Source organism: Ochotona princeps, chromosome 26 (genome assembly GCF_030435755.1).
Source record: "Ochotona princeps isolate mOchPri1 chromosome 26, mOchPri1.hap1, whole genome shotgun sequence".
Lineage (NCBI taxonomy): Eukaryota > Metazoa > Chordata > Mammalia > Lagomorpha > Ochotonidae > Ochotona > Ochotona princeps.
Window position 1 is genome coordinate 5,961,248 of NC_080857.1, and position 27,422 is coordinate 5,988,669.

Here is a 27,422-nt window from a genome sequence, read left to right on the forward strand (position 1 = left end):
CAAGAGGCAGGAGCAGACCACAGCTCCAGCGCCACCACCCTACGTGGCGACTTCTAGTAAGTCCACGGCATTGCGTGCTGTTTGGCCCTGGCTGCCCTGTCTTGCTCACCTGTCTACCTGCCAGGAATCTAGGAGCTTCTTCTCGCACCATGCTTAAGGCCAAGCTTCTCAGGCAAGGTCACAGAAAATCCCAGGTTCCTATTTTAAGGTTCAGAGCCAGTGCATGGCAATGCCTTTTTTCTTCAAGGGACTCACTTTTCATATCCCTACTGACAAAGTGAGAGCGGGAGGGAAGGTAGGGGTGGGGAGATTCAGAAACAGAAAGAGAGAGAGAGAGAGAGAGAGAGAGAGAGAGAGCCAGAAAGAGGAGCATGCAAGTGCTACACCCTGTCTGGGTTTTGGGTGCAAACACAGTACCCACAGTACTCACAGAAACAGTACTCAGTACCACAGGCACAGCACTTGAAGTATACACAGTACTCACAGGTGTGGTACTCAGTCCTCAGAGGATTCACAGACACAGAACCCAGTCCCCCCAGTTTATGCAGCACTCCCAGTACTCACAGAGAAGCCCCTGAGTGGGCTGGGGGCTTCAGCTCCGTGTGGCCTCCCGCCCACAGGACAGTGGGGTTGAGTGAGCGTTGCAGCTGGTCAATATTTGCCAGGTCAGCTTTGGGAATGGCCGTGAGGGCAGTGCGACCAACAGGAAGGGCTCTGCTCTTGGGTCCCGGGTGGCCACCAGCTGTCCTGCGAGCAGAAGCCAATGGTGACCCGGGAGCTACTCCGGGCAGAGGCTGTTCTTTGATCTGGATGACCAGGGTGTCCATCACAGTGGGAATGTGAGAGAGACTGGAACGTCCCCCTTCCCATACAGGAACACACATCTCAGCACAAGGTTGGCCGTGACCACTCAGCCCAGCCGGTCCCCACAGTCCACGGACACTGACCGGAAGTACAGTCTATATGCAGAGTGACACCAGACTGGCAGGGAATACACCAACCACAGCAGCCACTCTCCCTCCAGCCCAAAGCCCCAGCTCCCCCACAGGGCCCCAGAGCGCATGTCCAGGCTACAGGCTGAGCTAATCGAGTATTTGCTCATGAGAAATCCCTCAGTGATGAAATCAAAGCAACTTCCACAGATTATTTTTTTCCCTCTTTTGTAGATTTCTTGCAAAGATCATAGATCTAATTCACAGAAATGTCAAAGCAAGCCTGCACTTAGCTCAGGCAAACACCAGCGGAGGGATTCACCGCTCAGGTGGGCACAGCACCCTCTGCCAGCTGCCCCAGATGTCGGCCAATGACATCTGCCACGCACGTGACCATTTTTCAGTGTGGCCATGAAACAGTGGCCATCATTGTCTTTTCTTTTCTTTAAGATTTATTTATTTATTGGAAAGCCAGCATTAGAGAGAGTGATGCCATACTCTGGTTCACTCTCCAAACAGCTGCACCTGAGCTGGGCCAGGCCAAAACCAGGAGCCTGGAACTGCGTCTGGTTCTCCACTTGGTTGGCAGGTATCTGAGCACTCGAGTCATCTTCCACTGCTTTTCCAGGCTGTTGGCGGGGAGCTGGACAGAAGGCAGAGGGCTCAAACTGGCACCCGTCTATGGGATGCCTACGGCCCAGGCAGCAGCTGAACCTACTCTGCTGCAATTCCTGTCCTGTTTTGTTTTTTGTTGACATTCTAGGCAATGGCAGAGCCAGATCAGCTGCAGAAGCTGAAGAGGTGGGATATCATCCCTTCTGCCTTGAGCGAGACATCCACGCTGCCCAGTAGCAACCACGGCTAATGTTTTTTAACCAGTGAGAGCACAGATTCACAGACAAATGAGCGGCCCACACTGCTGACGTCATAGCATCTCTGTTTTTCACCGGCACGATTCTAGTTACAAATCCTCCAACCACCTTACTGCCCAAGGGGCTCATCCTCTCCAATCCCCGAGCTCTGGCCCAGGCTCCTCCTGCCCCCACCCAGGGTGCTCCCCGTGTGCCCTGTGTGGTGTGGTGAGTCCTCTCTTGGGCACTTCAAGGCATAGGCCCTCTCTCCAAGACAGTTTCCTCAGTGTTGATCAGCTTAGCCCTGTTTAGAAAAACCTTCAAATGCAAGGTACATTTGAGAACAAACTGGGTAAGCATTTGACCGAGCACCTGTGTCCCGTGCCAGTGTTCTCTGGCAGTTGGTCTGTCAGAGAAATACATTGTGGAAAGCAAAAGCAGAGCATAGGTGACTCAAAGAACAAAGAGGGTGTGTGCTCCTGTACCCGCTGGCACATGGCAGTCCAGCTGGGCACCAGGAGGCTGCACAAGACTGGCCTTTCATGTTGCCCACATGCCCTCTGGCAACAGACAGGAGGAGACTGGCATCACCCACCCACCCCAGCTACCAGGGCCCCTGATGGCTACTAGGAGGAGCTAAGCTTGAACTACAAAAGCTACCTTGGTAGGTTTTGCGTGTCTGCCCTGTTCCATGCCTGCCCACATTTGGAACTCCCATGCAGGGGCCTGTGTGCTGCATGGAGGCCAGGTGACTGGTGCCCATGGAGGCAGTACAGCTGGTAACTTGGAGGTCTTCACAGAGGGTCTGAGGACGTGGTGTTGTGGAGGTGATAAGGGCATGGGCAGCCTCAGGAAGATGCTGTTGGAACCCTTGCTTTGGCTCAGGTCCTAATTTCACCAGTGGCCCGGGTTAGCTGTCTTCACTCTCTGAGTCTCTGCCCTTTGTAAAATAGAGTGAGATGGAGCAGGGGAGAAGGGCAGGAAAAGGAGACTGCTAGCTTGCACCAGCCTTGGTGCACCAGCCTTCTAGCCTGACTCCTTTTTGCTCCGGGGGGTTGGGAGTGGGCAAATCACAGGTGTGGCCTGACTCATGCCATCCCACCCCATGTTGTATAGTGGCCAGCGCCCACGTGGGGTCTAACAGGAGCCCGGTGTTCATCAGAGGCTCAGCAGGTGCCCTCGGTTGGAAGAGGTGAATTGGGGAGCATCGCATGGCCTGCCTGGCAGAGCCCGAAGGAAGGAGGAGAAGACAGCTTAGAGAGTGTGAGCAGCGCTTGCTTTGATGCCCCTGTGGTCCCTGGCATCATGTGTGGCTCTCGGGGCAGGGTGAGGGAGCCAGACCATTGTCCCCTATGAACCTAGAGAGAGAGCTGTGAGTACATGAGGTGGGAAACCACCCCTGGGCCCTGAGGGAACCCCAGAGCTGCACAAAACCTGGGGCACTTCCGCTTCCTCTCTCGGATGGCTGCCCTCGACCAGCACTTTAGGCCATTCAGTTAGGTCCTGGTGCCCACCACCCTGTCAGTGGCCTGGCACACTCCAGCCAAGGGGCCCCCTCGCTGTGCATCCTCATGCCCGTCCACCATGACTCACACTCTGCCTTCTTGACACTCCCAACCATCCAGTCCCACTGCCTCGTAGGCTGAGTATCATTGGTTGATCATCTCATTACAACCCAACAGGCCAGGGACCTTGCTTGTCTGATTCACTCCTGGCAGACAGAAAGTACTGGGCAAGTTTTTGAGGGGCAGAGTCAGGCAACCACTGAAATGTGCAAGGATGGCATTTGGGCAAGTTATATGAGCCAGAGGTCATTTCCAGACCAGGCTGCTGCAGGTCCATGGGAGCCTGTGGCCATCTAAAGTCACATGTTAGCTTTATTGAATTTATTATTGTGTTTCTGCAATTCATGAGCTCCAGGGTGGAAATGTGCCCTGGCTATATATCATGAGGCCAGGGCCCCAGAGGGAGTCAGTGGATGAGACCGTGACAGAAGCTGTCAGGCTTTGTCTCATGGCTGGGGTCTCTACCAACAGCTCAGTGGCTGAGCCTGGGAAGCAGCATCCCTGCCAGTCAGGGGACACAGCATCCCTGGGGTCAGGTGGATCTGCAAGCAGGAGGAGGCAGGGCCTGACTTCGCCCTGGCAGCAGCAGGCAGCACTACTGCAAACTTCCTGGGCAAACTTCAGCAGGCCACTGCCCACCTAGGCCTGAGTGGGGTTTTCAACTTTGCCTAGGAAGAGAATAGCATCAGTGGCCTTGTTTATGACCAGAAACAGGAAGGGCCTGTCGAGGTAAAGAACGTGGTGGGAGGAGCCATCCTTGGACCGGACTGTGAACTTGGCCACAGTGGCTGCCACGGCCTCAGTGCCCTCCTCGCTGATGTCCAGCACAGCCTTGTGGGCAGCCTGCAGGGGGAGAGCAGATGTCAGTGACCCCCAGAGTCCTCCATACTACCTTGCCTTGAGTTTCACCTACAAAGAGCACCACCTGCCTCAAGATGCATCAGGATCAGCAGCCACGCGCCTGCTCACAGCTTTGCTTAGTACCTTGAGGCCAATGTTCTCACCTGGCCCATGGGTCTTCATGTGCAGACCAGACAGAGCCACTTTCTGTTGCAATAATGATTCCCGTGCCATGTACTCCTGTTTCTGAATCTATACAAGGTGGTGATATTTGCATGCAACCTGCCCAATTGCTCACAGCCTGACTTGCCCTCCTTTCCTCCCCTCCTTTTCTCTCTCTCTCTCTCTCTAAAGATTCATTTATTTATTATTGGAAAGGCAGATTTACAGAGAGGAGAGACAGAAAGAAAGATTTTCTGTCTGCTGGGTCACTCCCAAGTGGCCACAAGTGCCGAAACTGAGCCGATCTGAAGCCAGGAGCTTCCTCAGGGTGTCCCACGCAGGTGCAGGGTCCCAAAGCTTTGGGTCATCTGCTACTGCTTTCCCTGGCCACAAACAGGGAATTGGATAGGAAGTGGAGTAGCTGGGACACAAATTGGAGCCCATATGGGATCCCAGCACATGAAAGGTAAGGATTTAGCCACTAGGCTATCACACTGGGTCTCTCTCTCTCTCTCTCTCTCTCTCTCTCTCTCTCTCTCTCTCTCTCTCCAAAACATCAGCAGTACAAATAAGCAGCACAACTCACACGGGCAGTCACACTATAACATCCCAGTGAGGACCAGAGCTGAGCAAGCAAGACAGTCAAATGCCGAAGGATGGGGCTGGCACAAAGCCATGACAGTAACGCCAGTATCCCATATGGTTGCCAGCTCAAGCCTCAGCTGTTCCACTTCTGATCTGGCTCCCTGATAGTGTGCCTGAGAAAGCAGTGGAAGATGATTCAAGAGCTTGGGCCCCTGCCATCCACGTGAGAGACCTTTGTGAAGCTCCTGGCATGTGGCCATCTGAGGTGTGAACCAACAGATGGAAGATTCTTTTTCTCTATCTTTCCTTCTCTCTCTGTAACTTTGCTTTCAAATAACAAACAAACATATATATATTAATGCCAAGGGGCACCTGCTCTTCTACAGCAGGTATTGTGCCAAAGTCAGGACCTATTCTCATAGCACTGTCTGATATGGGACAGAAGGCACCATGCAGCAGAGACGTGCAGGGCAGCCACAGGCTTTGATGGTTCTTTTGGCCACTGAAAAATTGCTTCACTTCTCTGCTTCCTTGTCAACGAACTGAACTGACTCCACTGGCCAATTCCTCCCAGCTACTCCAGCCTAGGCTCACTCGCAAATATTCTCCTTCATCCACTCACTTTGGAGACATGCAGGGAGTGTCTTTTGGTAATTCCAGAAAAGTCGGCATTTTTGTCAAAGGCATTGTGGATACCCATCTTTGGGAGGATGGTCTCCAGGTCATAGGAGGCAGAGATGGAAACCTTGGGAATAAACACCTCTATCCACCTGCAGAGAAGGAAGAGGGGAAAGATGAGGTCACAGTCCATACTGTGTCTCTACCTCCCAGTGGCATTTTAGGGGACTCTGCTCTTCCACCAGGCATTGTGGCCCACTGTTCATGAGACCAACATATCCCAGCCAAACCACCCAGTGGCTCTGGCGGTCAATCTCCCAGCCAGCAAGCCCAAGACTAGGACTATGCAAGAAAATGTGGGACCCCTGCCAAAGTAGGGTGCAGAGGTGACAAGGTAACCTGGGAGACATCCATTCACCACTTCCCCACAACCCTTCCTGGGATGAGCCCTGCTGATCGCTTGGAGCAGCAATGCCCAACAGAACTTGGTGCAGCTCAGGGAATCTTCCATACCTGCCTGCCCACTCGCTTACATGGGGCCTTTGAGCAACTTGAAGTGTGCTACTGCCAAGGAGGACCTAAAGCTTTAATTTCATTTAATGCTAATTAGTGTGAATTTCCACGATTACGTGTGACTTATGTGATTCCATCAGCCCCCACAACCCTAGGATCTGCCTCTTTTTCTGAGGCAAGTTCCCTAATCCCAAGCCAAAGGCCAGCGTTTATCAAGCACTTCTTAGATGAGGCCCGGCACAGCTGGCAACACTTTCCCCAGATTTAGCTTAACGCTTTCACCAAGTCATACACATTCCATAGACTTGAAAGCAGTAAGTGTGGATGGGTGCTTCTGAGCACCCACTGCACTGACTTGTGGGGACACCCAGCACCTTGGACAGTTCTCTCCTCCCTACTCCTGCTTCCAGTGCTGGTCCCACCATTACGTCTTCTCTCTGCTCCGTGCTCCACCCTCATTCCACCTGCCAGCAACTGCCTCGTCCTCCATCCACACCCAGGTTGAAGCCTTCAACCTCTCAAGCCTTGATGTCATTTCTTTGTTGCGCTGCTTCCTCTAACACACATGCCCTTCCCAAGCCTCGCTGTGTCCAATCCATACTCATGGCGCAAATGCTACCACCTCGTTGTGTCCTTCTGTCTACTCAGAGCCTTGCCTGCCTCCTGGAGCATTGACCTTTGACTTTCTTGAGTTACTGCTACCCCTGATTCTTGTCTTCCTAGAGTATCAATACCTGGGAATGATGCTAATGAAGCAAGGACATGAGACAGCTGTTTATATGCCTGTTTATCCTGCAGTTCATATTGTTTGGTTACTCTCCTTAAGAATGACAAAAATGACGAAAATCACTATTAGCCAACACCAATTGAGCACCTACTATTCTAAGTGGAGCAGCAGGGACTCAAACCAGCGCACAGAGGATCGTCAGAGCCGTGGGCAGAGAATTAGCATGATACACTACCATGCCAACCCCAGTGGCTGATTCACTTCAGATCCTGCTTCCTTGTTGGCGTGCCTAGGAAAGCAAAGGAAAATGGCCCGAGTGTTTGGGCCACTGCATCCAAGTGGGAGACCCAGAAATAGCTTCAGTTTCCTGGCTTCAACCTCACACAGCCCTGGCCATCTGGCAAATCTTGGAATAAATCAGCAGATGGAAGATTCTCTGTCTCTCTGTCTCTACTCCTCTTTTCCTAACTCTGCCTTTTAAACAAATTAAAATAAAGAAATACACTTTTAAAAACTCATTTTGGATTCTGAAAAGGAATCTACCAGTACTGGCTAGCTGCAGTGACAAAACAGCCCTGCAATGACATGATCTCGGGCAATTTACCATGTCTGTTACTTAATCTGTGAAATGCAACAGAGGTGATAAGAATTCTTATCTATCTGATCATAGTGCGGTTCACACACTCACACGCTCACAAAGCACCAAGTTCACTGCCCAGCTTGCAGCCTGTGTCCAGCTGGGAGTGTGTGGGGGTGATCATTCAACAGCTTTTGCCACGCTTGGCTTTGTATCCTCATCTGGGTTAGATCCTCCCAAAGTAACTCACCTCTCTTGCAGTGACCGGCTCCACTTCCTCAGCCAGCTGGCGGACAAGGCCAATTCCAGCTGTTTCATCTTGCCCTTGGCAGGCAGAATAAGCAAGGCCATGGCCTCCCCCTTGTAGTGCATCTGTAGCACAGAGCAGTTCAACTCTGGATCCATCCCGAAACCAAATGTCTCCAACTGGTGCATCATGGGGACATGAATGGGGACCTTGTCTCCCACCAAGAATGGAAAACTCATGTTCGTGACTGTAGGGTTAAAAGGCTTTGTCCATTTGGCTGCCACAAAGAGAAAAGAGAAATCTTTATATCACAGTGCAATGAGTGAGGTGAAGCGGCAACAATGTCGTAGCCGGGCCCTCTACAAACTCACTTCTCCGTAAAAATGAGAGCTGCTACCCATAGAGACAGTGAGCTTGCTTAGAACTCTGGAAATGAATCAAACTGCTATTGGCAAACTGAGGAACAAGTGATTAAGGATCATCCAGCTAGATCAGTCATATTTCAGTGAAAATCCAGGAGACTAGAAGACGGGGAACATGGGGCATGGCCCCTCAAGAAACTTAACTTGCAGAGAATTCTCGTGATGTGACTAGCCGGATGAGTCCCTGGGATAAGCTACCTGCAAAGCTGTCGGTGTTGTGGTTGATTTGGAGCTCAACCAGGGCACCAAACCTGTCCCCAAGGAGTACTCAAGGGAAGCAGCTACAAACAGGGATACATTCCACAGCTGCCCAAGGCAGAGAGTAACAGTTAAATAGCATGTTGGCCAGAGTTCTCAGGAGGACAGACTAGAGAGCAGAGGTAACAGCATCAGCGAACATGACAGCCTAAGAGCCTCCACACCTTCATTCTCTGCCCAGCCCAGTCAGGAGAAGTGGGAAAATAGAGTGAACTTTTTCAGAAATCTGGAAACCAAAGGCTGGTGGAACCCAGGTAGAGCTGATTCGGGGACACTCGCTGGATTTGATGAGAAGAGTCAGCCTTACAGCGTTTAACTGGCACCATCCCATGCTGCATTCTCCGACGCCACCTTGAAAAGACAGCAACCTGCGTGTTTGAGGCCAGAGGAATAGAAACAGAGCTGGGCCGTGGTCAGATATCCTTATTAAGCAATAGTCACAATTTGTTCCATATATTGGATCTGGAAAATCCCAATTACACTTCCAATTGGAGCCCGCTCCGTGCTGGCACCTTCTTTTCTGGAGACGCAGGAGTGTTCGTCAAAAACAACTACAGACAAGTGTTTTAACTTCATGATGGCTGGGTGATGGATACAACCACAAGATGAGCAGTGAAGAAAACAAAAATTTTAAAGGCAAAACAAGCTGTTTGCAGGGCTGTGGGAAGCTCTAACATCCTCCAGGTTGAAATGAATTGGCATAAACAGGAATTGAATTCCCTTTGCATGAAGACCACAAGCAAAGGCAATGACGCAGCTAAGTATAACGCACAGTTTAAAGTGCTGCGCCTGCTTTACTTTCCTCTCATCTACAAGCCAATGTCACAAAGCAATAAAGATAAGTCTGTGTTGTGTCCACAAGCACGTGGCGTGTGAAGATGCTATTGGGGACCACAGCTAGAAGAGGGAAGAAAGAGGATACAGCTGAGTAGGAGGAACATCCTTTTCCAAGAAAGATTTATTATAAATTAAGATGTTCAGTATAATCCCCACAGCAACCATTCAATAGATAACTCACAAATATTGAGAAAAGATAAGGAAACTAAAATGATAAACTGGAGAATACTTCTCTAACACAGTTCCAAGATGATAGTCTGGAGAAATCAGAACACAAAGACATAAGACACACATAAGTAAGTTCTACTTCAAGAAGAAATAGCAAACTGGCAGACATAAATCCCGCTTTATCTTAAAGAAATGTACTAAATGCTGCAGTCCACCAAGCCTGCATGGGTCAGGAGAGATTTCCAAGGGTCCTGCCAGATGCTCCCTGTGGATTAGACAGTAAGTGCCTGAGAAGAAGCTCAACAGGGAATGCATGCAAGCTACACAGAGACCCCTCCTCCCACCCACCATGGCTATTATTAGCCAGACAGGCCACTTATCCAGTCCACCCAAACACTAAGTGGAAGGAGGCCCCATGGGAACTGATAAACTGAACAGGAGATATTCAAGATCATGTGGCCAGCTGGTTGCAAAGCTAATTAGACCTCAAACTGTCCCGTTAGTTCACCCTGATGTCTAGGATTTGTCAAGCTTGTGTATTTGATCACACAATATATCAAACAAACAAAAACCAACATCCAAATTAACCCCTTACCTTTAAAGAAAATGTGGTTCACCAGGACCATGGTGGTCAGAGGGTCCAGGCTGTGGATCATGTCCACGACCTTTCCTTTGGTCTCCTTCTTCACATAGCTGTTGATCCTCTGCTGGGCAGTGGCCGTGTCAGAGAAATCTATGGAGAAGACGTTCGACTTGTACAACCTCCTGACACTAGCCACAAAACTCGCCTGGAGCTGCAGCTCCTCCCGGAGGAACAGGACGCTGCCCATCTTCAAGCCCAGGTTGCTGCTGGAGACGTTCAGGGAGTGGATGAGGTGCTGGAACGCCTGGTGAATGGCGGACTCTGATATGAGGCTGAGGTTAAAGCCCAAGCTCTGGAGGACCTGGGTCTTGGTGGCTGAGCGGGCTCCCAGGGACAGCATGGCTAGGGACGTGGAGACACTCACGGGGGAGAAGATGACATTGCGGCCTGGAGTCTGCACTGCCAGCCTCCTGTACAGGCGGAAGGCAAAGTTGGTGTTGCCAGAAGTTACCTGGGAAGCAAGACTGTTCTTCACAGAGGAGGAGTGGGGGCATCCTCCCCCAGGGCTGCTGGAAGGGGGCACACAGCAAGTTGCCACACAGAGGCCAACAATCAATAGAACTCGATAAAGGGAAGGTGCCATATTGGAACAAAACAGATCTGAAAGAGAAGAGAGAATCGTTGAGTGGAGGACAGCAGGAGCTGGGTCCCTGAATCTGGGATAGCCCTGGCCCCTACACTATCAGCAAGAGGACCCTCTGGATAGGGAGCAGAGCTGGTTCTCTTACAGACTCTCACTTGATCCTAACCCTAACCCCATGAGACGGGTAAGACTAAACACAAAGCTCCCAGCCCCGAGAGGGCGTGGTTGTGTGCCCTCTCTTACACTTTGCAGAAGGGAGGCAAATAACTCTAACCCCAGGCAGGGTGGTGGGGTCTGAGCCCACACAGAGGGAAGATAAAAGTGGCGTGTGAGTCTCGCTGGAGGCTATTCCTCAACGCCCCCTGCTCCATGGCCTGACTCTCCTCCCTCCCATCATCCTCTGCACAAGCCCAGTGCCTTCCTAAGCGCCCTCCCTTCCAGCAAATGTTGTTCTCTGCTATTGATACTACAGTGTGAATGGAGCCCATGCACTGTCCAGGGTGACTTGCATTCATTCTCACTTCCGATTGTGAAGTAAAGATTTTTGTCCCAAAAAGAAGAGTCTCATTAGCAAGTGAAACAACTACTTCCTGAGAAATGAAAAAGAGAAAAAGCGAAGTGATCTCTTGCCTAGAACCCCAAGACACTGGCGCACAGTCACCGGTCTGCGTCAGACCAAGCCTGCTGTGACAACTCCTTCCCCAACAACCTGTGCAAACTGAATCTATGCCCCGTCAACGGTATTTTCTCATGCCAGGTGGGATTAAAAGTAGAAGTGACTATAGGAAGACTCTCATGCAAGACCTGATCATTTCTCTCTGTGTCCGTGTATCTGCCTGTGCGATCATACAGTTTTGTGTCTGACTAAAGCAGACTTTTCTCTCCAAGGCTACCTTTATTTAGAACAGGACTTCAAAATATTGATGGGAAAATGGAATTAAAATATGCAGGACTATTTGGGTGCAAAAGGTTTTGAAACCCACGCGTAGTTTTATTTTAATAAGATGCATTTTCCACGAGCTTTCTGAAGCCCTGTTGTCCACCTGTCCACACAGTGGACTGTACACAGGGGGACACCCCAGGGCAGGGATGTGCATCCCCCGCCAGTCCCTGAGCTCAGGAGGAATCCCTGGACTCCTTTTTCACCAACTTTTCCATGGTCTCCAACTTCCTCTTTGAGCTCATGCACCAACCTCTGCCGCTTCATGGGCTCCCCCGTCCAACTTGGGTGTCAGACACTTCACTTGGTCCCAGTGCCCTTCGCTCCCTGGCCTATGTGTTTGGGATCAACTTTAAATTTAGTAGAAGTCACCTAATGGCCCTCCACACCAGGTGCCCCTGGTCAGGCGGCTCAGGAAGGCCTGCAGTCACTGAGGCTCTCTGATGCCCAGGCGACATATGCCCAACTCACTCCTTTAGGTGCCTGACGACGAATGCCCAACTCACTCCTCCATCAGCCGTGAGGAGTATGGCAGCGTTCTCGAATGCTGAACGTGAGCGCCTCTCTGCCACACAGGCACGTACATGTATACACACACACACACACAACCCCAACAGACCACCTACCTTCCTCAGCTTCCCAGTGGAGACATGTCCTCCTTTCCCTGGGTTCCCTCCCACTCCCCCATCCCTCCTCTCCTCAGCTGCTTCTCCCTGGAAGGCCACAGTGCACCCTGCACTCTGCAAAGTGGCCCCTTGCGACCACCTCCACAGCCAGGCCTTCGGCCTCTCACCACAGCCCACCCAGGCTTTCCCTTCTGACAAACAGGTCAGCTCTGGCCAGACATCTGCATCCACAGGGAGGTGGCCTGAATGCTACCCCAGCCAGCAGAGCCTGGGGAGCTGTCTCTAGGCTGGCTGGCAGGCAGAACACAAACAGTGCAGAAGCCACTCGGGGCTCCATCGCAGGCCTTCGCTTGGTTCTGGGTCGCCACAATCCCATTTGCCTCTGCTCCACACTCACCTTGGCCGGCTCCTCTCCTCCTGCCCAGTCCTTATATGCAGGCAGCCTCTGTCCTCCCCTGCCTCGTGCTTTTCCCTCACTTTAATCTCTCCTCTCCTCGCTGACCTCATCACTCCCACAGCTTCATTCCTAAGAGATACAGTGTTATCGCGTTTTTCATCTCCAGCCCAGTCCTCTGCACTCCCTCTCTGATCGCCTACTTGCTATCTCCTCCCAACAGTGCAAACAGCTCTTGGGTGCAATGTGCCCTGAGTGAACCCCACTTTCCCAAACACCATCTCCCAGTGAACAAGGGACAACACTTTCATCTCTAGTATTTCTGTTCTCCAGTTGCTCCAGCCGGGAGTCTCCCTGAAGCCTCCTCCTTTTTCAGCCCCCATGGTGACCCCATCACCAATCTTGCCAAGCTCGCTTCGTAACTATCACTAATGGCCACCATTGCTTTTTCTCTGTCCCCACCACTAGCAGGTTACCTGTGTTCTCCCTGCCTCACCAGGACTATGACGGAAACCTACCAGCAGGTCTGCCTGTCCCCCTGCCTTGTGCCTACAATTCACTGTGCACATGGCAATGAGCACAGTCATTTAAAACTTAGACCTTTACCATGATGCTTATTTACTGATTATGTTTCATAGCCTCGCGTCTCCCACAGTCATTAATTCAATGTATATGACCTGGACTTAATGGCCCTGCCGACTTCATCACAAATCACAAAGCCCCTCACTTTTGACTTCTGCCTTGGACCACTCCATCCATTGAAGGGGTCTTGCATGTGATTTTTGTTATACTCTATTCTAGAGTGTTCTTTCCACTGCCTTCACCCAACTTGCTATTCATCACTTATATCGTCCTGAAGGAACCTTGCTTCCCAGATGAAGGCAAATATTTCCGTAGCTCCAACAATCTTCCAGAGAAACGCTTACTGTATAATAATCTCACATGTGTTTGAGAGACTGAGCAATGAGTCAGGAATTGTTGTCTACCTTGATGTTGCTGTACACACTTTTGTGGCCAAGACTAAGAATTCAGAGGCTGTTGACTGACAACATGAGCGAACAGAAGTGAGACTAAATGAGCAGCTGACCTCTGAGAGGTGATACAAGAAACGAGCAAGGGGGGTTCTTTCAGGCTGAGAAGTATCTGTTTCTTAAGTACGGTGACAGTCACTCATATACACGTGTGAGGCGTGGCGGCAGTTACACACATGTACATGTGTGAGAAGCTGGCTCACACTTTTGATGGAGATAAAGCCACTGGTAATGGACTTATAAGCAGTTAAAAGCAGAGAAAGATCCAGACTGCACATGAATCAACTGACACCCTGGAAAAACATGACACGGGGCGGATGTGGGACAAGAGTCAGAGAAGCAAAGCAAACTGGCTAAGCCTACGATTGACGAGAGCTGCAGGAGCTACTACCTGTGCAATGAAGTACAGAGAGATCTTCAGAAGCGTGTAAATGGGTCTCCACAAAGCCAAAGCTAAGCGCTGAGCTCTGCCTCGGACAAGTGAAAAGTCCACCTGATGGGCTGGTCAACAAACACAAAAAGAAAGTCCCATTCGGGAACAAAAACTAAACTAAACTAAACTAAAAAATGTGAAGATGCAAAAGGAATAAATCTCAGAGCACACAGACATAGAGCTATTCAGATTAGGATCATCCAGAGTGGAGGCTTATGGGCCGCTCAGTAGATGCCCCAGAAGGGTCAAATCTTGGCATTGGGGCTAAACCAACTTTGATTTAAAGTTCCACCCATCCCACTCTAACAAATCTTGAAAACATGCCTTGATAGGAGCAAAAAGACTTTCAAATAATGTATCTAGCAAAACAAAGGTCAATACACTGCGAACAAAGACAGCAAAATTCAAGCAACAAAATGATAACATGCCAATGTCCAGAATGCAGTCAGAAGCCGCCAGGCATGGAGCGACAGGAGATGTCACTCATGGCTAGAACAGAAGTAGGCAGCAGAAACAGACCTCATACTCCAGCACCAGGCAGTGGCAACCTCCTGTCCAGGTTCCTTCCAGTCTTCCCGTTCCCTGGAGCAGAACGTCTTGGCCTGGTCTTTCTCCTCTTTGCCACTGCCAAGGTCACGCACAGATCAGGCCTCCAGCTTGGCACCTGTGGCAGGCAGCAGTCCTGGTGAAATAGGTTTGCTTCAGTCTGTGTGTGCATTTGTACTTTTGCTTGTGGCAAAGCCGGACAGCTTTCCACATGTGACTGCAATGGTGACTGTTGATTTAATCAGCTTTGTGTTTTTTTTTTTTTAATGTGTGTGGACTCAAAGATAGATCTTTGGTAAATAATAGCTGACCTATAATGATTCTGACTTCACAGAAGATAGGAAGGTGATATGCTTACAGTAGAAATCGGACTTCACACTTGGAATTGTAGCCCTGCCCATGCCTAGGGCATGAGGTCCATTATTGTCTCCAATCACAAGTGGACATAACCCACAAGAGACAGCATGTGTGCTGCTGGGACATGCCAGCAGGGCAAGGCACACTGTTCTGAGTGACGAACGTCAGTTTCAGCCCTGGACGGCACCCCAGCCCTCCAGCCTCCGCCGCTGCTCCCTGGGGCTCTTCTCCCTTCGTGCGGCTGCTGTTTGTGCACAGGCTACCTCCACAGGGCAAGGATCCTTGTCACCTTTGCTCACTGATGTGTGCCAGTGAGTATTTGTTGGATGACCCAATGACCCGTGCCTGGACGGTGGATTAACACAAGCCAAATACGTGCCGGGATGTGCATCGGGTCCAGTTCTATGGCTTTCTCCCTGTGGAATTTGGGGCAGGCTAAACACCTGGATTCCTCATCAGTAGGTACAATAGTGGCATTCACCTGGAGGATTCAATATCAGGGGTTGGCAAGGGCACTCCCTGTGTGAGACTTTGAAAGGCACCCAGCCAAACTTCGGTCTCATCAAAGGCAAATCCACTCATTCACTCACTCGCTTGTTTTTGAGGTCAGTTGGTCCACAAACATGTGGCCTGGGAAACTTCCAGAAGAAGTAGGAGTTGACCTTATGGGAAGGAAGTGGTGGGAGGATGTGGAAAACAAGGAGAGTGTCTGGGCAGGGTGGGACAGCATGAGCTGATGCAGGAAGGCGGCAGGGCAGCCCACGTGGAGAGGCAGGCTTGGCTACACCCCTGGTAGGCACAACCACAACCATGCACACTGCAGGTACAGCCACGCCCTCGAAGGCAGACATAACCCCCGCCCACTGCAGACAGCCACGCCCACCGCAGGCATTCACACCCCTGTGCAAGTTTTATACAGAGCTGCAGGATAAAAATCAATGGGCTCCCGGCATTCAGCACCCCGTCCGGATCAGATCCTGCTATTCCATCCTCTGACAGCATCGCCTGCTGACTGCCCTTGTCACATGAGCTCTGCTCAAGAGTCCAGCGACTGTGGCTATAGCCCCCACCACACAGGAATTCCAGCAAAGGTAGCAGCCAGATCTGTTGTCACCAATGACCACTGTGAAGAGGACCGCTCCCCGAGTCACTCCTGAGAGCAAGAGTGACCGCAGCCCCCACGGGGCACAAGTGGCCTCGGGTCCGCCTTCTTGGACACTCCTGGAAGGCAGAATAAAGTTCAAGATGAGGTCTTGCGACCTGGGTTTTGGAGGGTGAGTAGGAGCTGGCCAGGCAGCAGGAGGGAATTCCCACCAGTGGAGGCAGCAGAGAACAACGTTTCAGGAAGCAACTGCCTGAGTCAGGTGCAAGCAGGGAAGTGACGGACACCAGCCGTTGCGCACAGTGTCCCCGGGTCCTCCCAGACCCCCCGAGCTGCCCTGTGTCGGCTGGTACAAGTCCTGAGCTCTGTTCGGCAAATGGAGCTGGGCGAGGAACCTGCCCAAGCCACTCACCTGCTGAGCAGCCTACAGGGTCAGGGTCATAAGCCACACACTGATGGTTGTGGTTCCAGGTGTCTGTGTCCCTCTGGTGTCTCCCCACAGGGATGGCGGGGGACACAATGACTGTGTCCCTGGCGTGGACTCTCAGCTGTGTTCCCCACTCCCACTCTCTCAAGAAAGAAGCCGCTCTGGCTTCCAGTCCCCAGCCCTGGCGCGAGGACCCTGGCCGGTCATAGTATTTGCACCCACACTTAGCCCAGCCCCCAGGCTGGGACTCAGGGCCCTGTAGGGTCTAGGATGGGGCAGGAAGCACTGCCTGCATAGGAAAAGGGAACTTGAAGAAAGAGGCCAGGTCAGGGGGACACCTCCCTTTCCACCTCAAAGGCAAGGGAACCTGGTCCTTGCTCCCTGTCACAACCCACGAGGCCATAGGAAGTTGTTTCCCTTCCCTGAGATTTGTCACGGAGTGTCAATTTTGGCTGCCCACAAGACAGTGGTGACCAGAACCCAAAGGGCTCAGGGGGGCAAAATTACCACACAAACCACCCATGAAGCTGCTGCCACCTCAGGCTTCTTCTTCTTCTTCTTCTTTTTTTTTTTAAGATTTATTTATTTTATTACAAAGCCAGATATACAGAGAGGAGGAGAGACAAAGAGGAAGATCTTCCGTCCTGAGTCGCAACAGCTGGTGCTGCGCCGATCTGAAGCCAGGAACCAGGAACCTCTTCCAGATCTCCCACGCGGGTGCAGGGTCCCAAGGCTTTGGGCTGCCCTCAACTGCTTTCCCAGGCCACAAGCAGGGAGCTGGATGGGAAGTGCAGCTGCCAGGATTAGAACCGGCGTCCATATGGGATCCCGGGGCGTTCAAAGCGAGGACTTTAGCCGCTAGGCCACGCCGCCGGGCCCCACCTCAGGCTTCTTGAGACCCAGCCAGCCAGTCAGGTGCCCTTCCACACAGGAAGCCTGGGCCATTCACTGAAGGACCCAGAGGAGCCAGCTGTCTGCAAGGTGTCCACACAGGTCCCTGAAGCCATGCTGTGAGTCCTGGCGCCCCCTGGTGGTCCTCGGCAGATCCTGCAAGCCCCCCCCCTTTTTTTTTTTTACCTTTCTTGCTCTAGAGCTGGATTTGCCAGCAGGTCCTGGATTTGCCCAGGATCTCCTTCTTGTACCCAACACCGAGTGGGCAGAGAGCCCCAGCGACCCCTCTGCGAGAGGCCAGGTGGCTTCCCCCAAGACGCCACATCCTAGAATTTGAATGCAGACCCCTGTACAGTCCCAGAACCCCTTTCTGCGGCTCACCCAACCTTCCCAGTCATCCCCTAACAACCATCAGACTAGAATGACAGAAGTATTTGTTTATTAAAATCACCATACCCCTCAAGCTGTCCAGGGATGAGGACACATCCAGGGGATGGGTGGGGATGGGTGTCTGATCTTGGCCTTGGGATGACATTGGAAAGAGAGGTAGCCAAGAACCTCCAGAGCCAACCATGACATTCATGTTGGTTTTGGCAAGCAGTGATGATGCAGGCTTGGATCTGAATATGCCCCTGGTATCGACCCCCCGGTAGGTGAAGTGTGCCCAGGTCCAGGCTGGGGTTGGGGTCCACATCCAGTAGGTATCACATACCCACCCCCACCCCATTACTTGCTAGGATCAGCAACCCTTGCCAAGAAGATCATGGATGGGGTGACCTTCTCGTAAATCATCAGCAGAAAGGGCTGGTTCATCTTGATGTTGAGCGGCGTCTCCATGGGCAGTGTCTGGGCCCCGGAGCCTGCCGCCCCCTCCGTGCCCTTCTCATCCATTTGCAGCTCAGCCTTGTGCACCGCCTGCAAGAGCCAAGGGCAGTTCAGGACCCATCCCGCCACCTTGGCGGGCCATAGACAAGTGTCCCAGGGAAGGAGGTGGCACAGGGGTAGCCTGGCTGGTGCCTGCAAACTGCAGCTCCGCCACACTCTTCTGCAGGTGGTTAAGAGGGAGCCAGACTCAAGGTCACCATGTGTGAGCAGGTGATTGATGGGAATCCGGTTCACAAACTTCTAAAAATGGGACTTGCTGCAAAGAGGCTCAAATCCAGCTTCTTCGTTTGGCCAGAGGGAAGGCACATGCTGACCTGCCTACCGATGGAGTGCTGCCGGATCAGCTGTATGACCTGGCTTCCTCCCAGGCAGGCTAGAACCTGTCCTTTCGCCCCCCAGGAAACTCCCTCCAGTCTGGGGGGGCTACTCCCTATGCCTGGGGCTGCCGCCCACAGCCACCTCTGCTTGTTGAACGCCTTCCCTTTCCCATGCCCTTGTACACCCAGGGTGGGGTTGCTAGACAGGGCACCCAGTTCAATTTGGATTTAAGATAAACAATGATTATGTTTCTGTGCAAGTATGTCCCATGCAATACCTGGGATGTATTTACGATACCAAAAAAAAAAAAAAAAAAAAAAAAACCCAGCAATTCCATTGCTTATCTGAAATGCAAACTGCCTGATGTCTGCCTCATCTGGGACCCTCCCATAATGGTCCTCTCTTGGCGTCCCAAGCAGGCAGGTGCTGACCTTGGCCGCAGGACACTGTCTTAATCATCTCTTCATCATACGCTGTGTGTTTACAACTTACTCCTGAGAGTGTCTGAGTCAGACCCAGACTAGATCTCAGTCTGATCCACATCCAGGGCCTTGGTCAATGTTTGTTGCACTGAATCTGAGTCCAAAATAGCACCAGGAGCTTGACCCTCCCAGCACCCAAGACTGCACCCAAGAGGACCTGGGAGGTTTCATGGTTTGCCGGGGATTGCTTGGCTGGTAAGGGTAGAATTCTCACTCGGACCCTGGCTGTGACCTTGGGTTGGGCCTGGGGGCTGTGGGAGGCTCCCAGTGTCGGGGGCAAGGGCAGGGGCAGGCCCCCAGGCTCACCTGACCCACTTTGAGGCTGTGGTGGGGCACGATCCTGGTGAGGTCGCCGTGCTCTTCGAAGATCTTGCTGATGCCCAGGCGGGACAGGGTCTTCTTCAGGTCATAGGTACCACTGATCCGGAGCTTGGGCACAGACACATCTACAACCCTGGGGAGGGGGCAGTGACACAGGGGGAAGGTCCTGCCACATTCCAGGACAGGCTCGAGGGCGATGGGGAGTGACGCTTTGTCCTCCCCAGCCCTGGAGGCCTCAGATCCTCTCGATGCATATTAGAGAGGGGTCCCTAAGCCCTGAAACCCTGATACCAAACAGCCCTCTGCACTTGGTAGCTTCTCCCACCAGGAGCCCTTGTCCACATGGGTCCACCATCTCACGACCCCATCAGTCATCGTCACTTGAGATTTCCCCCATGCAGTCTGGGCCGTGCCCAAGCCCTGAGCGGACCCTGTTCCTACAGATCTGACACTAAGACCCACGACCAGGAACCAGGCAGAAACCACCACATGATGGAGAAGCAATCTTAGGCCAACATTGACCCAGAAGGGACTTCAGTGTGAAGTGGGGAGTGGAGGGCATCCTTTCATTTTCCTCATTCCTCACCCCCTAGGGAGGTCCCCAAGGCCTCTATGAACTCTACAGAGCATGGACTAAAAGCAACAGGACCCCTGGAGGCATCCAGCTGTAAAGTCACTTCCTGTTTGCCTTCAGAGGGTAAGCTGTTTATCCTGAGAGCTACCCTGAGGCTCCAATCTGCAACACACCTGCCATTGAGCAGCCCAAGGAAGGGGGTAGGTAAGCAAGGAGATTGATGTGTGGCCCCCTGGGGAGGTTGGACTAGGGAGCATCCAAGACCCACAAGAGCCCTCCACAGTGGGCATTCCTCCAGTCCCCTCCTCCTGTGCCAGCTGCTGGACCTGATGGAGGACAGCCCTGCCTTCAGCCCACCTGCCTCACTCTTCCCCAGCAGTAACTTCATCTGAAGCATTCAGAGCCCAAGTTTTTCGTTTCAGAGTTTGCAGCAAGCTCCGGATCTCATAGCTGTTAGGTAATTCCTCCCAGGGTGGGTTCATGTGAAAGTGGCATTGACCAGCTTGGGCCCAGCGCCATCCCCGCCTCCCCACATGGGGTACAAGGTTGGGAGGGGCAAGGTAGACACTGCCCGCCGTCTCCAGCTCACCCCTATCTGTGCTGACCCGTCCTGGTGGACATAGATCCTGCCTTATCCGAGGCCCCGTCATGGGACTGGGTGCCTCTGTGCTGCCCAAGTCCAGCCCTAGTCCAGCCCTTACCTTGCAAAAAAGATCTATCAGCAGGCAGGCGCCTGTGAGGCATTCCATAGGCTCACCTGAAACTTGTTCTTATTTTATGCCTGAAGGGAGACCTCGAATCACTTTGGTTCCTCAGTCACTGTGAGTGCAGCTTCCTAGGGACACTCCATCGAAACCCCATGCCAGTAACAATGAACTACACATGGCCTACACACCTGTCCTCACCGTTCCCTGTGCCTTGGACACTTCCAACCTCTCTGCAGCTTCAAGGTGTTAGCTCAAATGCCACCTGCTCCGTGAAGCCTTCCCTGACCGTCAGCCACCACCAAGACCCCATGCATCGTGCCCGCGTGGCTCTCATGCAGCTCCCCAAAGAGCAAGCAGATGCTGCATTCCTCTGACTCGCTGCCCAATCTACTACCCGTCGCAGTGTTAAGTTCATCTCAGAGCCCAGAAGAGGGCCGTGGCAATGACCGTGCGATGGAGGAAATACATAGAGGAGAGGAGGAAAGAAAAAGACAGGAGACCGTCCTTGCAGCGCGCCCCTCACCTGTGTGTCATGAGCTTCTTCCATCTGGCAAAAATGTCCACGTGCAAGCCATTCTCCAGGTGCTTCAGCTTGCCCTCATCCGGGAGGATGAAGGCGGCCGTGATGTTCCCCTCGTAGGGCATCTCGAGGACGGTGCTGGAGAGCTGCTCGTCCCGGCAGGTGTCATACATGCCCCCATGCAGCATCATGGGGACCCGCACAGACTTGTTCTTGCTCACTGCAAAGTCTTCCTCTCTGGTCACTTTGGGGTCAAACTCGTGTTGCCACCTGGCTTAGGAGTGAGGAAAGACAAAGTGACACAAGTGACCGGGGAGGAAGGGGTTCAAGAATCCATGACACACAGGTTCAGGCTAAGGAGTATCAGGAAAGGATCCCAGGAGTCCCTGTTCCCTGGGGAGCCCCTGTTCCCTGGGGAGCCCCTGTTCCCTGGGGAGTCCCTGTTCTCTGGGGAGCCCCTGTTCCCTGGGGAATCCCTGTTCCCCTGCTATGGTTTGAAGACACGGAAGGAGGCAGACTTGGACCCAACAAAGTAATGGAGGCCCCCGTGTAGATCCCACTCAGGCCCCCCGGAAGTTAAAGCCCTTCATTTCTTTTTTTTTTTTAAAGATTTTATTATTATTGGAAAGCCAGATATACAGAGAGGAGGAGAGACAGAGAGGAAGATCTTCCGTCCGATGTTTCACTCCCCAAGTGAACCGCAACGGGCCGGTGTGCGCCGATCCGATGCTGGGAACCTGGAACCTCTTCCGGCTCTCCCACGCGGGTGCAGGGTCCCAAAGCTTTGGGCTGTCCTCGACTGCTTTCCCAGGGCACAAGCAGGGAGCTGGATGGGAAGTGGAGCTGCCGGGATAAGAACCGGCGCCCATATGGGATCCCGGGGCTTTCAAGGCGAGGACTTTAGCCGCTAGGCCACGCCGCCGGGCCCAAAGCCCTTCATTTCTAACTCCACAAGAGTCAGGCCCAGGGCTGCTAAGCTCAGAGGAAAGAAGCATAGAAAATGAAACCCAAGCATCCCATCTATCATATCTTAACAGACAAGCGTGAATGGCAGTGATTGGCAACTGTCTGGGTCTGGCACGAGCTCAGGTGCATGGCTCCAGCAGGCCGCCCCCAGGAGCTTGCTGAAAAGCAATGAATACCCAAAGCTGAGCATTGAGCATCTCAACGTTTCTTTCTAGTCAGCATAAACTCAGACCTATGTCTTTTCAACCCTGCTACCCCTAAGCTGCCAATATGGAGAGCTCTGAAGACCAACTCCCTGGGTTCAAAGCCTGACTTCTCTGTTTTAGAAGGATGACCTTGGAAAGATGCCCTCATTTGCCTGACATCAAACATCCTTGCTCATGGAATGGGTGTCTTGACTGGGTTGCTTTGAGACTTGGTGACTGTGTATAGAGGATGTTGAGTGCATGCTAGTCATCACAGCTTCACTGTTGTCACTGCAGGTCCCAATGTGATCCAGGGTGCATAGAAACTCCAGGGAAGTCCAAACTATTCCTCCACCTTCTTTGGTGACTTTTTCTCTTCCCGCATAGCTGCCCATCTCCCTGTAGATTTGGGGAAATGTGCCCTCCTGTCCTCAGGGCTGTGACTGCTCAGTAGCAGTGTCACCTAGCTTGAGGGGGTTTGACCTGCGAGGCTCAAGTGTTTGGGTCAACCTCTGTACACATGTGGGATACCTGAGTTTTCCTGTAGTGGTGGGAGACGTTATTCCACCTCCTCCAGTCTGTCTGTTTCAGATCTGGGGACTTCACAAGATCTGATCAAGCAACCAAGGCAGCCATCAAAGTGTCCCCAGCACAGTCCCCACCCTGGGTGTCTCCTGGGCACAGCAGGATGTGCACAGATCTAAGGTCCTTCCTCTTGGAGGCTGGCGCTGTACGTAGGAGTTGTCAGTGTGTCTGTCTGCATCTCACTGTTCTCGGTTCAGAAACAGACTGCCTCACCAGCCTCCACAAGCCACACTGTGTTAGGGGAGTGATAAAGAAATGCACACATGGGAACCGATGCAGACGCCCCAGAGCTAACCCACTTCTTTGCTTTGAACCACAGTGACTGCCTGGTGGAGCCTGTACCGTGGTACCCACTTGGCAGAGGGTAAGAGAGATTAGGTGCACATGAACTCGAGGTCCCAGAGCAAGGCCACAGCCAGCCATCTCCATCCCGGCCATCGTCTCCATCCCAGGCCACCACACCCTAAGCCTTACCTCGAAAGAAAATGTAATTGGTGAGAAGCATCACGGTGCCAGGGTCTATGCTCTGGACCAGGTTGGAGACCCTGCCCTGGGTCTTCTGACTGACGTACTCGTTGATCTGCTTCCGAGCAGATGCCGAGTTCTGGAAGTTGGTGGGGATGGTTTCTGCCTCATACAGATTCTTGGTTTCTCGGAGGAACTTCTGTTGCGGTTGAAGCCTCCGGTCGATGAACAGGGAGTTCCCCACTCGCAGCTTGATGTCCCGCTTCTCCTGGTTCAACCTGCTCAGGAGGTAACGGAAGCCCTCGTGCAGGTCCCGCTCGGGCACCTCCCGGAAGTCAAAGCCCTCCTTGATCTCGGCCAGGGTGGCATCCTGGGCTCCCAGACACAACATGGAGAAGGCGGTGGAGATACTCAGCGGGGAGAAGAAGATGTTCTTGCCCGGGTTGTCAGAGGCCAGCTTTTTGAGCAGCTTGAAGCCAAAACCCATGTTGCGTCGAGCCAGCTCCTGAGCTATCCTCTTGCCCCGCCACCCCTGGGCCTGGTTTGCATATCCGTAGTTCAGTTTGGAGAGGCTGGGCTGCAGAAGACCCTTCACAGTGAGGAGACTGGCCAGAAGCAGGCCCAGACCCAGGGCCAAATTCATTGTCCTCGGAGATGATCCTGCTGGGGACAAACCCAAGGTTAGCAGAACAAAGAACCAAGGACATCTGTGGCCTCCAACCTACGCACTGCTGCCTCTGCATCGTTTGCTAGGAACACAAGATGTCTCATCCGGCTTACGCAGGACACGGACACCTCCAGGTGCTTCCACAGGACAGGGTTCAATATGGAGGAAGGCTGGGGAGGAAGTGTCGCAGGCCCTAAAGGAGGTGCTTCCCCGCTCCACTGGGCCACAGTGTGGGCACCTGCCATAAGCCATGCCACAGAATAAGGGCATGCCCCCACACCACCCTGCCATGGACCCTTACCAAAGCCAGGTGGAAGCCAGCTCTGTGAGCTACATACACCTCTTCCTTTGTAAAGCCAGCCTGTAAGGTTGGAAACATAGATTCACACACCCCTCGCTTTCAGGACTGACAGATTCAAGTTCATATTTTTCCTTATAAGCCACAAGGATTCTTTCTGTTGGACCTTCACAAATCAAGCCACTTAGCAAAGATCATTTGCCCAAGAGCCCTTTCCTATGCCTCTCTCCAGGAGGGAGAAGGGGAGTGATGTCACAGACAGGGAGAGCCTAGTCCAGCCCCGGGGGCTGCAGCTGCTCCCCGAGCCCTCAGTCGGGACAGGTGCAAGCAGCACCAAGTGCATGCTAGAACTTCAGGGCATCAGCAGCTCTGTGCTGGGGTCCCATCTCTTCGCTTCCAAGGGATACTCGAAAGAACTTGTCCAGTCTGAGCCTTGGCTTGCTGTAAGCACCGTGCTGCTTTTCTGAAAACAAAACCAGAACATCACTGGTGACGCCAAGGAGGCATGTGTGACAGGTTATTACAGGATGCTTCAAAGACACAGAAGGAAGAAGAGGAGGGAAGGGACTTGATCTTGGGTACCTGGGCCAGACTGTTTACAAAGGCTACCTGCATCCACACACAAGCCGCACAGTCCATTGTCACCCATGGGCATGCCGTTTCCCAACACCCAGGGGTGGAGAAGTTAAGAGGCATCACTCGGGAAGCCGAAAGAATATTCTCGGCTGTGGGCTTGCCAGCCAGCCTGGGTGGAAGGCTGTTGGGCAAGTTGACACGGGCTGTGACTGGGAGTCAGGGCAGGGTGGGGCAGAGCCAAAGCAGAGAAGGGAAGCTTCTGGAAGTTCCACCCAGAAGCATTTTCTGAGCATGCTTCTGCAAGCTATACCATGGCACGCCTCCCTGCCTCTTCCACAGGACCACCATCCCAAGGCCCCCTAAGTGCCAACAACTGGCCTTTTCCCCTCCCTAAGCCAGCACAACCAGCTCGCTCTCCCAGCCTCTCCTCCTGCCTTCACAGGCCCAGTACTGCCCCACATTTGTCACGTGGGTTAGAAGCATGAGCAGGCTAGTTTTTTGTTCCATCAATTACAATAGCTGAGTGACTGGTTATTTCCCAATGGATTGATCACTCACTCCCCTAAGTTAGGCAATTTTTTCACCTGACATGTATGTATCTGGTAGTCACGCTAAATAAAATAAATGAGCTCAATGAAAGTAAAACTCAGGCAGAAGAAAATAAAACAGACACAGAATTCTAGAACATACACACAGGCAGATAACGGACAGTATCTCAGCTCTTCCCGAGCCACCCTGACCCATGCCCCCCACTCACTTGTTAAGAGTCCCAGCCAGGCTACAAGCCCTCTGCACAGGCAACACAAGTGACTTCAAGCCCACGGGGACGGAGCCCTCACAGCCCCTAGCCTCTGCCCTTCCCCTCCCCGCCTCTAGCACATGGGCACTGCTTCACTCCCCCACACTGCCATCCCCTGCCGACACCCCGAGTCCCTGAAATCACTGCCCCAAGTGACAGTGCCAGGTGACAGTGGACTTCCCTTAGGGGCTGGCTCCAGGCCCCTGGTGGATACCACGACAGAGAGTGCTCAGGCGCCTCCCAGCACCTGTGCACCCCCTGCTGCAGACTCCATCCTCCCTAGGTGCTGGAAGACACCCAACACCATGGGAGTGCTATGTAAATAGTAGCGTGCATCACTTCAGGAACAATGACAAGACAAAGCCTTCCCATGTTTAGGACAGACACAACTTTCCCCCCCCAAAACATATAGCATCTCCATTGGTTGGATCCACGATTCAGAACCCACAGGTGCAGGGGGTTCTGCTGTGACAGTAGTCTCTGTTTTAGAAAGTGCTCCAGCCAGCCGCTGGCAGACTCGGAAGCAAACCAGAAAGCACCAGGACGCCTGGTGGTCCACGGAAGATGGATGCTGTGCCTGGCAGCTTCAGCCTTTCACCCCAGAGACCCCCGGCTTGTGGCTGTCATTATCCATTATCTGCCCCTACCCCTGTGATGAAACCAACTGAGGAGAAAGTACCACGACCTACTCAAACCCCTTAGAGGCCTTGGGCAGGTGCCTCTCCCAGGTGTCCCATTCCTTCTTGGAGTGAGCTTGAGGCACAGGCAACTGTGGAGGCCGCTCCTGCACAGCTATACACACCAGACTCCCTTTCCTGGCTGCAGGACCCCCAGCACCTCAGGGACCCCAACTTTTTTCAGATCTTTTTCTGGAGTCTACATTCATGCCCAAAGTTGGGGTACAGAAAGCAGGCATTTGGCTCAGTGGTCAAAATTCCGCTTCCCCGTCAGAGTGCGTGGGCCTGAGCCTCGGCTCTGCTTCCCGTGCCGTTTCCTGCTAATGTACACCCAGCGAGTGCGATGGCTCCAGCAGTCAGGTGCCTGAGACCCCAGGGGAGACCCCCATGGAGCTCCAGGCCCACTATTTAGCCCTGGCTGTCGCAGCCGTTTGAAATCAACCTGCGTAAGACAGAACTCTGTTCTTTCAAATACAGAAAAACAAAGTTTAGAAAAAAACATTTTTGAAAAAGTTTGACCTTGGATTGGGAGTGGGAAGGATGGCTTGGGCGTGCCCACCAAGGATGCTGCACAGCTTGGCCCTTGAAGGTGCATCCCAGGCTTCTCCTAGGTCCACGCTTCCTAGAGAAAGTGGCTTCCTAGGAGACAATCACCCCAGGCATCGTCTAGCACCTCCACAAGTTCATGGAAGATGTATGTCATGAAAAAACGTGTCTGGGTTCCAAACAAATTTTTGCACCCAAATAAACATCTTCTACTTCTATTTTTCCAGAATGTTTGAAATCTGTCTTGTGGAATTCCTCCACAAGGCTCTCTCCCATCTAACAGGGAGAAGTTCTGTCTTCCCCACAGCTCGGTTCTGAGGTGCTGCTATGAAAACACTTCACCAAGCTGCGCACAGTGGAGTTAATGCACAAGCATTTGGGTGCAAGACACTCTGCTATCCTTGCATACAAGGGGTATTTTCCAAAATCAACATCTTCCGTGCATTTTACGGACACCCCACATAATTGCCATGGCACTGAAGTGGGTCCTTCATCCTGGGAAACACGTTCCCTTCTCCCTCTGAGCTCCGCCTTCCTGCTGCTAAGGACTGCTTGGAGTTCTTCCTGGGGGCCAGG

General features: G+C 52.6%; 2 protein-coding genes across 3 annotated transcripts; both read right to left on the minus strand.

Annotated features, from left to right (window-relative positions):
* Positions 1-3,823: 3,823 nt before the first annotated feature.
* LOC101525824 (serpin A9) lies at positions 3,824-10,537 on the minus strand. 2 transcript variants are annotated; one of them, XM_036496350.2, is made up of 5 exons: positions 10,310-10,537; positions 9,898-10,009; positions 7,621-7,894; positions 5,558-5,705; positions 3,824-4,191 (listed from the first exon to the last, which is right to left on the minus strand). In XM_036496350.2, exons 1-5 carry the CDS (start codon positions 10,526-10,528, stop codon positions 3,988-3,990), a joined length of 957 nt encoding a protein of 318 aa, XP_036352243.2. In that variant the 5' UTR covers positions 10,529-10,537; the 3' UTR covers positions 3,824-3,987. The 2 variants fall into 2 exon arrangements, with proteins under 2 accessions (XP_036352243.2, XP_012782246.2); XM_012926792.3 differs by having other exon boundaries at positions 9,898-10,537.
* Positions 10,538-17,867: 7,330 nt separating this feature from the next.
* Positions 17,868-23,926, minus strand: LOC101526068 (serpin A12). Its single transcript, XM_004584549.2, has 4 exons — positions 23,293-23,926; positions 21,086-21,356; positions 19,267-19,414; positions 17,868-18,190 (listed from the first exon to the last, which is right to left on the minus strand). The coding sequence occupies exons 1-4, from the start codon at positions 23,924-23,926 to the stop codon at positions 18,002-18,004; spliced, it is 1,242 nt and encodes a 413-aa protein (XP_004584606.2). The 3' UTR covers positions 17,868-18,001.
* Between the last annotated feature and the right edge of the window lie 3,496 nt (positions 23,927-27,422).

Excerpts from the sequence above, each read along its gene's own strand:
- LOC101525824 (XM_012926792.3), bottom strand. The coding sequence starts at position 10,528 with ATGGCACCTTCCCTTTATCGAGTTCTATTGATTGTTGGCCTCTGTGTG. Across the intron at positions 7,895-9,897 it reads GAACCACATTTTCTTTAAAG|CCAAATGGACAAAGCCTTTT; the intron begins GTAAGGGGTTAA and ends TCTTTGTGGCAG. Across the intron at positions 5,706-7,620 it reads AGCCGGTCACTGCAAGAGAG|GTGGATAGAGGTGTTTATTC; the intron begins GTGAGTTACTTT and ends CCTTCTCTGCAG.
- LOC101526068 (XM_004584549.2), bottom strand. The coding sequence starts at position 23,926 with ATGAATTTGGCCCTGGGTCTGGGCCTGCTTCTGGCCAGTCTCCTCACT. Across the intron at positions 21,357-23,292 it reads CAATTACATTTTCTTTCGAG|CCAGGTGGCAACACGAGTTT; the intron begins GTAAGGCTTAGG and ends CTCACTCCTAAG. Across the intron at positions 18,191-19,266 it reads ACAGCCTCAAAGTGGGTCAG|GCGGTGCACAAGGCTGAGCT; the intron begins GTGAGCCTGGGG and ends TGGCTCTTGCAG.